General features: G+C 33.2%; 1 protein-coding gene across 2 annotated transcripts in view; it reads right to left on the bottom strand.

The window, feature by feature from the left end:
- LOC138699439 (uncharacterized) overlaps nt 1–13,774 on the bottom strand; it is a 69,456-nt gene that overhangs the window by 40,078 nt on the left and 15,604 nt on the right. The window contains exons 1-5 of one of the 2 annotated variants that reach the window (XM_069825305.1): nt 10,667–10,792; nt 6,557–6,715; nt 5,753–5,848; nt 1,907–2,089; nt 533–701 (exon numbers count right to left, since the gene is read on the bottom strand). The exons of the other annotated variant lie outside the window; for it this stretch is intronic. Of the exons in view, the coding sequence (XP_069681406.1) occupies nt 533–701; nt 1,907–2,089; nt 5,753–5,848; nt 6,557–6,715; nt 10,667–10,712 (653 nt within the window). The 5' untranslated portion in view covers nt 10,713–10,792. Of the gene's footprint in view, nt 1–532; nt 702–1,906; nt 2,090–5,752; nt 5,849–6,556; nt 6,716–10,666; nt 10,793–13,774 lie in introns of those variants that run through there. 2 annotated transcript variants of the gene reach the window in all.

Here is a 13,774-nt window from a genome sequence, read left to right as displayed (position 1 = left end):
TAGATAGATAGATAGATAGATAGATAGATAGATAGATAGATAGATAGATAGATAGATAGATAGATAGATAGATAGATAGATAGATAGATAGATAGATAGATAGATAGATAGATAGATAGATAGATAGATAGATAGATAGATAGATAGATAACGAAGTAAATAAGTAAATAAATAAGTCAATAAATAAATAAATAAATAAATAAATAAATAAATAATAAATTAAAAAATAATAGATAAATAAGTAAATTGAAATAAATAAGTGAATAAATAAGTAAATAAATAAATAAGTAAATAAACAAATAAATAAGTAAATAAATAAGTAAATAACTAAATAAGTAAATAAATAATAAATAAGTAAATAAATAATAAATAAATAAATAAATTGAAATAAATAAATAAATAAATAAACAAGTAAATAAATAAATAAACTCAATTTCAAATTGTAGCCAAAGTTCAGTTTATACATTTAATTTAATTTGGCAAAATGCTTTGAAATTTTACTAAATGTAAATATAGGCCTACTCGTACTTACGGATAGCCGTTAGGGATAGAGTCGCTGTACTTTCCTCTGTATTGGTCTGCGAAGTTGAAGAGTTGTTTTGCATGCGTAAGCAGAGTATTGGCATAGCTCGAGTCTGTGTTGTTGAACACCAGGGACGCTGCTGCTAAGGCTGCCGCTGTTTCTGCAGCCAGGTCAGAACCTGGAGAAATACTCACTCACTTTGGATTTTAAAGGACCCGGAGGTTCATGCCGCCCTCACATAAGCCCGCCATTGGTCCCTATCCTGAGCAAGATTAATCCATTCTCTATCATCATATCCCACCTCCCTCAAATCCATTTTAATATTATCCTCCCATCTACATCTCGGCCTCCCTAAAGGTCTTTTTCCCTCCGGCCTACCAACTAACACTCTATATGCATTTATGGATTCGCCCATACGTGCTACATGCCCTGCCCATCTCAAACGTCTGGATTTAATGTTGCTAATTATGTCAGGTGAAGAATACAATGCGTGCAGTTCTGTGTTGTGTAACTTTCTCGATTCTCCTGCAACTTCATCCCTCTTAGCCCCAAATATTTTCCTAAGCATCTTATTCTCAAGCACCCTTAACCTATGTTCCTCTCTCAAAGTGAGAGTCCAAGTTGCACAACCATAAAGAACAACCGGTAATATAACTGTTTTATAAATTCTAACTTTCAGATTTTTTGACAGCAGACTAGATGATAAAAGCTTTTCAACCGAATAATAACAGGCATTTCCCATATTTATTCTCTGTTTAATTTCCTCCCGAGTATCATTTATATTTGTTACTGTTGCTCCAAGATATCTGAACTTCTCCACCTCTTCAAAAGATAAATTTCCAATTTTTATATTTCCATTTCGTGCAATATTCTGGTCACGAGACATAATCATATACTTGGTCTTTTCGGGATTTACTTCCAAACCTATCTCTTTACTTGCTTCCATTAAAATTCCCGTGTTAATACTAACAGTAGTTGAAGAAATGCTTCAACTGTTAAGTTTACAGTTGAAATGGAATAACAAACTGTTTTAATTTAACAAATGTTGAAGAGACCGGGCCTTAGTATAGGAATTTGTACTTACCCAGCTCAAAGTAGGTGTTGAAAACTGCTATACATTGTTGACACCTTCTTATCAAATCGTTAATTACTTTAAAAACTACTGCTTCAATGATTGACTCGATCTCAGCTCTTATAGTCTTTCAGCATGACGGAGTCACTTTCATTTGAACGTTCGACAGTTTTTATGCACAAGCTTTAGCAACTGGTGCCATGGCCTTCAGTTACATTGTACCTCGTCATAGACATACTAGACCTATTTACGTTGAAAACTGTTTTTGAACTTATATCTAAATGCCTTACGTAAAATGTAACTAGGGCTACCTGGATGCGATGTGTCGATCTTGTACGCAGGTCTGTCCATTTTCATGTCCTCGGGGCGTCCCCAGTACTTGTGGTCAATCTCTCCCCGTCCAACTTGAGCGTACAATACGTTGGAACTTACGTGGCATTTGAGGAAGTAGTCAGTGCCCCACTTCACCGCCTGGCGACCATCGCTTAGGGCGTCTGTAAAATTAAATATAGGAATAAACTTTTTAGGTGTCATAATAATAGTAATCTATACTAATAATAAATCTGTAGCCGAAATTTTTCTGGTAATTTTCGATTTTCCAAAAATAATTGGTCCTAACATATACAATTAACCACCCTGAAACCGAAAATCCCTTTTTTGAATTTTTTTTTGTATGTCTGTCTGTCTGTATGTTTGTTACCTTTTCACGCGATAATGGCTGAACAGATTTCGATGAAAATTGGAACATAAATTAAGTTCGTTGTAACTTAGATTTTAGGCTATATGGCATTCAAAATACTTTATTTAAAAGGGGGGTTATAAGGGGGCCTAAATTAAATAAACCGAAATATCTAGCTTATTATTGATTTCTGTGAAAAATGTTACATAACAAAAGTTTCTTTAAAATTGATTTCCGATAAGTTTTATCCCAGGAAAAATTTTGATAGGACTGATATTTAGGTCTGTCTGGATGTTTGTTATCCTTTCACGCGATAATGACTGAACGGATTTCGATAAAATTGGAATATAAATTAAGTTCGTTGTAACTTAGATTTTAGGCTATATAGCATTCAAAATACTTTATTTAAAAGGGGGGTTATAAGGGGCCTGAATAAAATAAAACGAAATATCTGGCTTATTACTGATTTTTGTGAAAAATATTATGTAACAAAAGTTTCTTTAAAAATGATTTCTGATAAGTTTTATTCCAGGCCAAATTTTGATAGGACTGATATTTAAGGATATACAAGAGTTTTAAAATAACAATACAATACATTTCCACCGCCGCCTCAGATTATAGTGTCGTTGTTCCGTAACTTCTAGGTGCAAAATATTAAATTTTTTAGTAGGAAGAAAAACAAATTTATTAATTCTATGTCAGTAGTGCATAGGAGATTGTGAGTTCTTACATTTTCGAAAGAAAGAAATATAATTAAATTACATATAGTAGATTGTATTATTTGCTGCATCATTAAGTTATTTAGTAGAGCAAAAATCTGAAAATCGATATGTGACATAGGAGTTATTGCAGGAACGACGACGATGGCTACAATGAAATCAAAACAAATGACTCCGTCTATTTAAGGCGGCCTTAACGTTTGTCAATATTAATATACAGAGAATATTTTGTGTGTTTGTATGAAGTAATCTCAGAAGCTAATTAACCTTCACAATCAACTCTATTAATTTGGAGTGATTTATTAAAGGATGCATTCAAGACTAATTTAGAAAAATATTAAACGAATTATATTTGAACCAAAAGAGTGGTCTCTGGACCAAAATGATAGAATTTTAGTTATTTAAATACGATTTATTTAAGTACCATATCAAACGATTTATTCTTCTATCAAACACGAATAATCCCTGGACCCAATGTTCTATTTTAATTATGTAATTACTTTGTATTTATTTCTAATAAGTGCAGCGGAGCGCACGGTTACAGCTATTAATAATAATAAAAATATGAAAGATAGGAGTTTGAGTTGTTACTGAACACTTTAAATTATACATTTACCAACTCTAAATCATATAATTATTTCATGTCCTTCTTGAATAGAATATTTGTGAAACTGAAAATGTTAAATTATTAGTTCTAATCAACTATTATGAAACGATAAGTATTCAATTTCGCATACTATTGTATTATTGGTTTTCATTTTTTATTTATTTATTATATTTTTAATTATGTGTTTAATTTCCAATTTTGAGCCATTTCTTGTTATACCTCCTTATTGCCAATTGTTGTTAGTACATAATGCATTTAATTCGTAAATTTTAAGTCATCTCTTAATATAGCTATTTATTGCTTTTAAAATAATGTGTTTAATAATTATTTTATTTTTATTTATATATATTTCTTCCTATAACCATTACAGGTTGCCATTGACAAAACATACCATGATATAATAAATATAGAGAAATGTCTTGAGGCTTTATGAAACATATTTTGTTGTTACAGTGAAAAATAACAAATTGAAATAGATTGAAACACAAAATAATATACGAAGTAACGTCAAGAAGATGTGAATTAAAGACATGGTCCCTTTGAATGATGCCTAAAAATAGCTATTGATCCTTTGCGTGTTTGTTTTTAAAATAATGTGTTTAATCAGTAACTACAGTCAGTGTATTGTTATTATATCTCTTTGTTGTTACCTATTGCTTTAAAAAGAATGCGTTTAATTTGTAATCTTAAGTCAATTTTCCTACTATTCCTTTACTGTTTACATTTGTTTTTAAATCTTTTGTATTGCCCCTACCATCATATATTGCCCTTCAAGAATTTCGGTATTCGTTAGTTGTAAGTCATTACTTGTGTTATATTTTAATTATTGTAATTGTTCCTGAATCATGTATGTAACTTGTAACCGTAAATCATTGCTTGTAATATCCCTTTATTACTCTTAACTTTTCCATTGTTCATGCATTAAGTATTAATTTGAAAGTGAAAGTGAAACTTTGTTTTATTAATCTACTATTGATTATCTTTTTAAGATCGTGATTTACTCTGAAACGGTTAGACATTCTTGTATACCTTTTACATTGATTATTCCTCAAACATCTCATTAATCTTTAACAGGAGCCATTCTTTCACTAATGTGCATGCTTCTACATAATTCATGTGAACTGTAACTGTGACCACTATTTTATGTTATCACTTTACTATTGTTTATGCTCGACCATGCCGAAATATAGTAATTATACACCTGGTAGCAGACCTTTAATGGACCTCATTAAAGTACACCTATTCATTAAAGTTCAGGTCTTTCAGCCAATGACGACTCAGGTTACAACTGTTCAGCCAATGACAGGTCAGCTTTCTACCGTTATAAAACCGCAAGTATCGATTATTCTCTGATATGCAATCGAAAGAGAATTAGCGAAAAGTCACGGAGGCTGGAAATCCAATACTGTCGCAGAAGGTTATATTCTGTTACTATAATAATTAGCGTTAATTGTAAATAATATTCAAATAAATTCAATTTGTCATCTCGTTTTTCAATTTCTAATTTTATTTCAATGTTAACTCTGTAGATTCTTATGGCCTAGCAAGGTCAATGTGGACATCTGTTCCTCGGAAAAAATCAATACTTTCGCGTCTGCGCACATCTCACAACATACGGGACATTGGTCAAGGTCAGATGCAATAAAATTAATAATATCAAGTTAGAAATATGGTCGAGGATAAAAAGTCGTACGAAACTCGCCTATAATGGTAATTAAGAAGCTCGTATGAAAATTATGAAACTCGCTTGCGCTCGTTTCATAAATACCCATACTCACTTCTTAATTACCTTAATTATAGGCTCGTTGCATAATGTACTATTATTGGTTATAAAATATGTATTTTGATTCCAAGTATAACTCTAATATACCTCAGGGTGAAATAGGGTTTATTAAATTGGATAATAATAAAAAGTAATAAAAATAAATGATAATAATAATAACAATAATAATAATAATAATAATAATAATAAACATCCTGACAAAGGGTTCTGCCTATCATTTACCGTTTAATTTCATCCACTTCTCATTTGTACTGGAACATTAATTTCGTATGTAATCAAAAGTAGCCTACCTGCAAAATATTTTACTCAATAATGAAATTCGTTACTTCATCTGACACGTAGGACAGACAGCGGGGGTGGTGTACTTACTGGCTTTTTTGTATCCAGATTCGTGGCTGATGATTCCCCATGCTAATACGGTGACAGTGTATGCCATAGGGAAGCCAAATTTGACGAAGTCACCAGCTGGAATTTATGAGAGTGAATTTCAACAAATGATTTTCATAATTTACATATAGAGTTTTTCATAACAAACTCGAAAAATTTGCTGTTTTTTTTTTACGATTTTTGGCTATGTTGTACACCTCTGCTAGTAAAACTCTTCCCAGTGCCGTACACTCGATTTGGTTACGCGTTTGCCCTCCAGAAGTCGATGTAGTCACAAATGTGTCCACCAGAAAGCGCCATTTCAATTCCATACGTGTTTGCATTAGTATAACAAATGAGTGGCAAGGGATGTTCGAATCTTGCTTGACGAAGTGTTTCCTGAACTTGCTATTGCTTCACTCCCACATGAAAAACAGACTGATCGTCCAGACATTGTTACTTGCGTTTTCGCATTGAACTCAAGAACTGAAAATGTAAAGGTTCAATAAAAAGTATTTAGCATAAAGAAAACCCTTCAGAGGTGTATGTTTCATTATTATGGAAGCAAATAGCTTCCAAAATGTCTGGTATTATTCACTGGAAATAAATTTGAACTTCTATGAACTTAGTTTGCAGCATTTGCTGCACAAGCCACTAGTGGTATTAGAATTTATACTCTGTATATGAATTTCTATGTCGGGTAGATCTACTAAATGGCGTCCTGCCTTGTATTTCCTACTGAAGAAATCCATGATAAATACTTTATTCATTTTAAATTTCGTCATAATCGTTTGAGAACGTACTCACCGTCATAGTATCCTTCTGTAAGGTCTTCGCCGTTCTGACCTTTGTCGTTAAGAGCAGAGTCCTTCCTCCATGTCACCTTCTGATCAGACGGTAGTTTACCGGACCTCTGGGCCTCGTAGAAGAGAAGAGAATATCTAAGCAATTCCCCATAGTCATAAGCTGTAAGCAGAAGAACTTATCATTCACAATATAACATTGCATTTTCCTGGTTGAGATAAGTTACCCGGTTGAGGTTTTACCGGAGTTTTCCTTCAACCCATTAAGAGAGCTTTCGGAGCTGAACCCCGGATTCATTTCGCAGGCATTATCACTTTCGTTTCAGTCAGACGCTAGATAACCATAGCAATTGATAAAGCGTCGTAAAATAACCTAAAAATATCTTGCATTTCTGTACATGGTTATTTAAGGACGCTGCATCAACTGCTATGTTACTAGTGTCAATGGAATTGGTCATAGCGAATTGGTACTTCTGTGAGATATGGCTAAGAATTCGTCTTAATAATAATAATAATAATAGTAATAATAATAAATGGTTTTATTTTACCTGGCAGCGTTAAGGCCATAGGGTATTCTGTAACACTCAATCAGGAGTAAAACTAGGACACAAAGAACGTTACAACTGGACCTAGAAGACTATAGCACACAAAAAATTGAAAGAGATAATCATAATACAAAGGAAACAATAACTCAATAGAAATGACATACATTATAACATACATTATAAAATATCAACAGTAATCTCACTAGAGGTTTTGATTTTATCGATAAATCTAAACTCGAGTGGGATTTAATTGACTATTACACGATTAGAAGGAAGTATATAAAGATTAGAAGTAACGAAGTACTCCAATACAATAAAATATTAATTGACTTACGAAAATACAACTGTCTTCAAATGTATTATTGTACCATCTCAACGTTACAAATATTACGCTAGATGCATGCTAGATGGCAGTAGTGTGTTATGATTAGCTGTTATCTTGCTATCAGATGTGCCAACTATGGAATCTTCATTGAACTCTGTAGACGATTACTAGCAATGCCTTCTCGATCTAGATCACGATGACAGTACTACTAGTCAAGAAGGCTTTGTTCATTCAGTTTCATTTTTATTAAAACAGTTGCATTCCACTTAAATTATCCGAATCCCAGTAATCAACGTCACTTGACAGATGATTTTCAATAAATCTTAATATTAAACAATCTCTGATACGTGACTATCCATAATATCATATAGCAGAAGCTATAACATAACCTAAATAATATATACAAGTGTTAGAAAAGTTTTAATTGACGACGATGACATAAAAAATAAACATGAATAATTTTAAAAGGAATAATTATTGAATGTACAATTTTCGAATTTGAATGTTTTAGTGGTTGGTGGTTCAGTTGATGTTATATTGGACGTGTGCGTAAAAGAAGTGGAACTCGTTGACGTAGGCCTACATGGTGTATTCCTCAACTTATTCAGGATTTCCGAATGGTGCTCTTCATTTATTTGTAAATAGGATTTCAGGGAAGATGCATAGGTATGATCAGTGATCTTCATTAATTCTTGTTGTTGAATGCAAATGCGAGTCATATTTGAAACTTCTGTGCATCGACTGGAGTGGTTTGTAATTTTCTGTTATTTTTTATTATTTTTTTTGACGTCCAGATCAGTGCAGTTTGAAATGTTGGCAAACAAAGAAACAAATGCTAGGGACGCGATAAAATTAAACAAATGCTAGGGACGCGATAAAATTGTGCGATAAGCAGCCATGATTGGTTGAAATACGTCCTTTCGTACCGTTTTATTGGTCAAAAGTAGTATGACGTAGTGAAAGTGCAATAATCATAATGAAATGTAAATAGTGAGTAAAAATGCATGAGGCATATAAAATGTAAAATTGAATTGGACTTAAATTTGAGGAAAACCTCGAGAAAAACATAACCAGGTAGGCCTAATCAGCACAAGCGGGAATCGAACCCACAGCCGAGTGCAGCTGCGGATCGACATGGAATTATAAACATCAGAATTATCAGAATAATTATTTGAATTTCAACTGACTGAATTCTGTAAATGTATTTTAAACTTAAAACATTCTGTCTTCGATTATCGTTTCTGATTTTTATTACTTCAAGCTAATTGTAAAGCAATTCTTCAAAACACACTATAAGAGCTTCGTAACAAAATTCTACGACTGTTCTGTTGACCTAAGGACGCTAAATTTCCTTTTATTTAATCACTTTGTACCATTTATCGAATTTTGTGCTCGACCATGCCGAAATGTAGTAATTATACACCTGGTAGCAGCCCTTTAATGGACCTCATTAAAGTACACCTATTCATTAAATTTCAGGTGTTCCACCAATCAGAAAATACCATTGTAGCAGTATGAAAGCGCAAGTATCGATTATTCTCGGATATGCAATCGAAAGACAACAATAAATCAATAAATCACCTATATTTGAAATAATGTCATTTCTGTTACTATAATATTATTAGCGTTAATTGTAAATGATATTCAAATAAATTCAATTTGTTATCTCGTTTTTCAATGTCAAGGTCAATGTCGATATCTGTTTCTCGGAAAAAAAATCAATACTTTCGCGTCTGCGCATATCTCACAATTTACGAGGTATTGAACAAGGTCAGTTGCGCTCCTCAGTCAGATAAGAATAACATGAATACTTATGAATAGACTTCGTTGAATTGCCACACGCAGAATGCAATCAGGTTGCCCGGTCTCGTAATATAAGCAGTTCATGTTAAGAGTTGTGACCGGTCCAAATAGATAGAGCAGCTACAGCTAATGTATACCTATGTAAGCACTTGTTTCTGCATTACTGTGGTTGGAATAGTCAAAGCTTAACATTTGTTCAGTGCAGACAAGAATTCAATCAAACATACTACAATGAGAGTATTGCTGTTCCAAACAATTGCCCCTGGAATACCCCTACCCCCGCAGCCAGTCTTGACCCGTTGGGGAACGTGGTTAAATACTGTTAGTTATTATTATGCAGAACATTACGGCAAAATAATGCAGGTAATTGATTAATAGGATAGCACAGACAGTTCCGCTGTTGCAGCTGTAAAATTATTGCCTTCTGAACAGCTATTGGAAGATATTCTGTTCATTGATTCTAATTTTAAAATCGTGTCCAAAAGCATCATCCTGTTAGAATCGTCTAGACTACAACTCTCAGACGCCCTTAATATAGTGGATAAAGTATTACAAACCGTTATCCAAAATAACAATTCACTAATTAAAAAAAAATGAAATGTAAGTTGAGAAACATTATTGCTAAAAACTCTGCCTATTCACAACTTCGTATTTTAAAGGATGTACCATCAGGTCTCGACAAGACATCTGAAGTTGGTATACTAATAGTAGTGATTTTCCGTTCTTCAAATATGTACGTATTACATCGTGTGATGTTGGACGTAAATTTTCCCAAAATAAAAACTGTTTAAGTGACCATGGGAGGAGGTCACTTTGCAGTCGCTCAAAATGTACGTAACTCTTCACTGCAATGCACTTATTCAAGGATGATGTGAGTATCTTACATTAAATTTTAAGAGTTAATACATCTCACTATAAAATAATTGTGTATTTACATGTTTAGACATTTCCAAATTCAATGATCGTTCATTATATTTCTTGAATGCAGGATACAGGTTTTATTGTAACCGCAATATATTGCTCAGTGTTTACATCAGAGGCATACTCCATCCGTTGCACGCCCCCTTCTCATACAGTCTATACCGCGTGCGCAGTAAACCTTGCGATTCTCGTGGCAATTCCACGAAGTCTACTTATGAATCATTTCAAGTTAGAAATATGGTCGAGCATAAAAAGTCGTATAAAACTTGACTATAATGGTAATTAAGACGCTCGTATGAAAATTATGAAACTCGCTTGCGCTCGTTTCATAAACATACTCGCGTCTTAATTACTACCAGTATAGGCTCGTTGCATGATGTACTATTATCTATGACTATGATTAATTTAATCCACGTTCGACTTTGTTCGCTTGTGGCAAGAATTATGTACCAGTCTATGATGATAGAGTTTCTTTAAATTTCGAATAATAAAAGGTAGCACAAGTATTGAAATATTTTACCGTAGCAGAGAGCTATTGCTGCCTGTAGAGAAACGATGATTTTCATTGTAGACAGCGGTACTCTTCTTGGTTCAATTTCCTTTTGTAAACCTACTCCAGATTGTTCAACAAGTTCCGGAACATGCACCTTGGTGATAAACAGAGTTCTGTTGAAGGTACGAACAAGTTTATGTATGACGTAGTTATGAATATTCAACAGCAAGCCTGTTGTGACTCATGCGGATGTTGAAATACCAGTGCTGTGGTTAAAAGCTACAAGTTGCCTTACCGGTATGCATGTGTATATTAGTATGGATGAGGCGTTCTAAACCTGGTGCTCGCGAGCACCTGATGCTCTTTTAATGCCATTTGGCGCTCTCGTCATACAAGTAAAAATGTGCTCGCGAGCACGAGCGCTCCGGAGGTCCTTTTTTTAGTGCAAACTTTGGTGTACGAGCCAAACTAAATTCAGCTTGTTTTGCTATTAGATCTATGCAAAAGATAGTAAATATCAATACCTTAAAAACAATATACTTTGCATACTTCCACTCGGTAATGAGTTTTGGAATAATATTCTGGGGAAATTCCACAGATAGTAACAATATATTTCTATTACAAAAAAGAGTAATTAGAATAATAGTAGGTGCCAAATCTAGGGAATCGTGTAGGACTATTTCCAAAAAAACTACAAATAATGCCCATGGCTTGTCAGTATATCTTTCCATTAATAATCTTCCTCGTGTGTAATCGTGAAAACTTTGTAACTAATTCAACAGTTCATAGTATAAATACACGTCAAAAATGACTTTGATACTCCATCGGCAAGACTATCGTGCTATCAAAAAGGAGTGCGTTATATGGCAGTAAACATTTTTAATAGCCTCCCTATCGATATAAAAAATGAAACTCAAAACATAAAATTATTTAGGGCCAAATTAAAGAAGTACCTAATTTCTCACGCCTTCTATTCTGTAGGTGAATTCATGACATTCAATAACACTTCATGAAATTGACACTAAAACTTTGTGTTCTACTAGCAGACTACATTGTAAATCTCGTCTATATAATTTGATCTAGGCTGTAACTATTAATTAAGACTTTAAAAAAGGGTATAATATTTTCAGGGGTGATACTACGCATTAAAACAAAAAAAAATGAAGTCCAGTAAACAAACATAAGTCTTAAAATTCATAGTTTTTATGAAAAGTGTAGACATACTTTAAAATTCATCCGTTGGTGACATTTTAATAGGGCCACAGATTTTACCTTGTACATTAACTGGTTCTCAATATCGGCGTTTCTTAGCAAACCAATTGCCCGTCTTGATGAAGGAAGTACAATTGATTGGCCAGGGAGGTACTGTACCATGGCCTGCTCGTTCTCCAGATCTTAATCCCTTGCACTTTTGGTTATAGGGTCACTTAAGGCCTTAGTGCAGGTATCGGCAAAAATGTCATCGTGATCACTAGCAATAGTGACGTCGTAGGGGCAGCGCAGTGAAATGTCTTTGCTCGACCACCTCCCTTCCATGCAACTCCCCTACACAGGCATCTATCAGTGGTGGGTTATCTGATAAGATTTAGATTGCTTCTTTCTCAAAACCTTCAACGTCTGTTCGGAAACGTGTGTTTAAGGATGAATGAGAGGATCAATATTTGTTGTGCACATGGTTACCATTCATAGTTTCACCGTCATCTTTTATTTTTTGCTTGCTATATATCGACCGCGAGATATAAAATTTGCACAATTATGGCAAATTTGTCAGTGTGCATACAGTATTTTCCTTCGTAAATAACGTAATTCATATTTTTCTCTTCAAAATGATAGTTTTTAAAATTGTTTATTCATTATATATAATACTGTCAGTCAATAGTGTCCTATACATGAATATCCTTAAAATAAAATTGAGATGTGTGCTTTTTCATGCATATATATGCATTATAATGAATATCACACACATGACGAAAAAAAAATATATGAATGCATTGAAAAAAAGACCAAATTTTGCAGTCAAAGAATTGATTTTTATCTGTTTCACTAAGGATAAAATATTTAACTAAATATGGGTTTAAAATTTATAGAGAAAGAAAGACTCTTTCAGCTTTCCCAATAACGGGACTGCCTCATTGGACAAAGCATAACACACAGAGTGGTATTTGATAATCTAAAACAAATTTAGGGAATATGAGTGAATATTATAGGAAGAAAAATGAACTTAAAATTTCAGGTACATTAAGGAACGCGAGATAACAGGTTATCAGTCATGATCTTTTTGCACTTTGATAAGAAATTAATTGAATTAGTTGAATTTTATACCACTGAATTCAGAATATTTTGTGTAATTATCAGGGAACGGATTTATATGGACTAAAAATATATGAAATATGTAAATATATATGTAGTTATTTTTACCAAAATATGGAATTAAATATGGATTTTTACCAAAATATGGAATTAAATATGGACTTAAAATTATAAAAAAATGACTATGTACGTTAAATATTGGTACATTTTAATCAAACTAAACAAAAAATATAATGGACGTACCTTATCTTCCAATGTAGTTTCAACAAAACACAATTTTTATTGTCTGTTACCATAACAATAGGTTACAAACATTTCTTTCAAGTGCTGAAAAGTGAATCTTCTTCTATTGTCTCTGAGGATAGATTTATACTGACTAAAAGAGCGTTCGACGTCACAAGAAGTAACTGGTACATAATTCAATTTCACAATGTCTGCTGGGGATAAGTCCAAGTTAATCTTCACTGTTGATTCACCACTCATCACAGCAACAACCTTTTGTAGTTCTTCATATCCAGGGTTTTTTGAAAGTACAGTGTCCACCTTAGCTCTTACTGCATCTGCAACTTTACCTCTACCACGATTCAGTTGTTCCACAGTACTATTTATAATTTCAAAACTTTCAGATAGTGAAAGGTGCCTATTTTGGAGACTTTTGAGCGTTTTTATGATGCATGAAAATGTATGCTGAATGTGAGCTAAGTCATTCTTCACACTTATGTCACAGGTAACTGTTTTCGCAGTATCAATTGAGACTGCATCTTCAGAGTCCAATGCAAGGAGAACATTGTTAATAGAGTCTATATGTTCGGCATAATATTCAAC

Source organism: Periplaneta americana, chromosome 5 (genome assembly GCF_040183065.1).
Source record: "Periplaneta americana isolate PAMFEO1 chromosome 5, P.americana_PAMFEO1_priV1, whole genome shotgun sequence".
Taxonomy (NCBI): domain Eukaryota; kingdom Metazoa; phylum Arthropoda; class Insecta; order Blattodea; family Blattidae; genus Periplaneta; species Periplaneta americana.
Note: the sequence above shows the minus strand (reverse complement) of the source record. Positions and strands in the feature narration are given on the sequence as shown.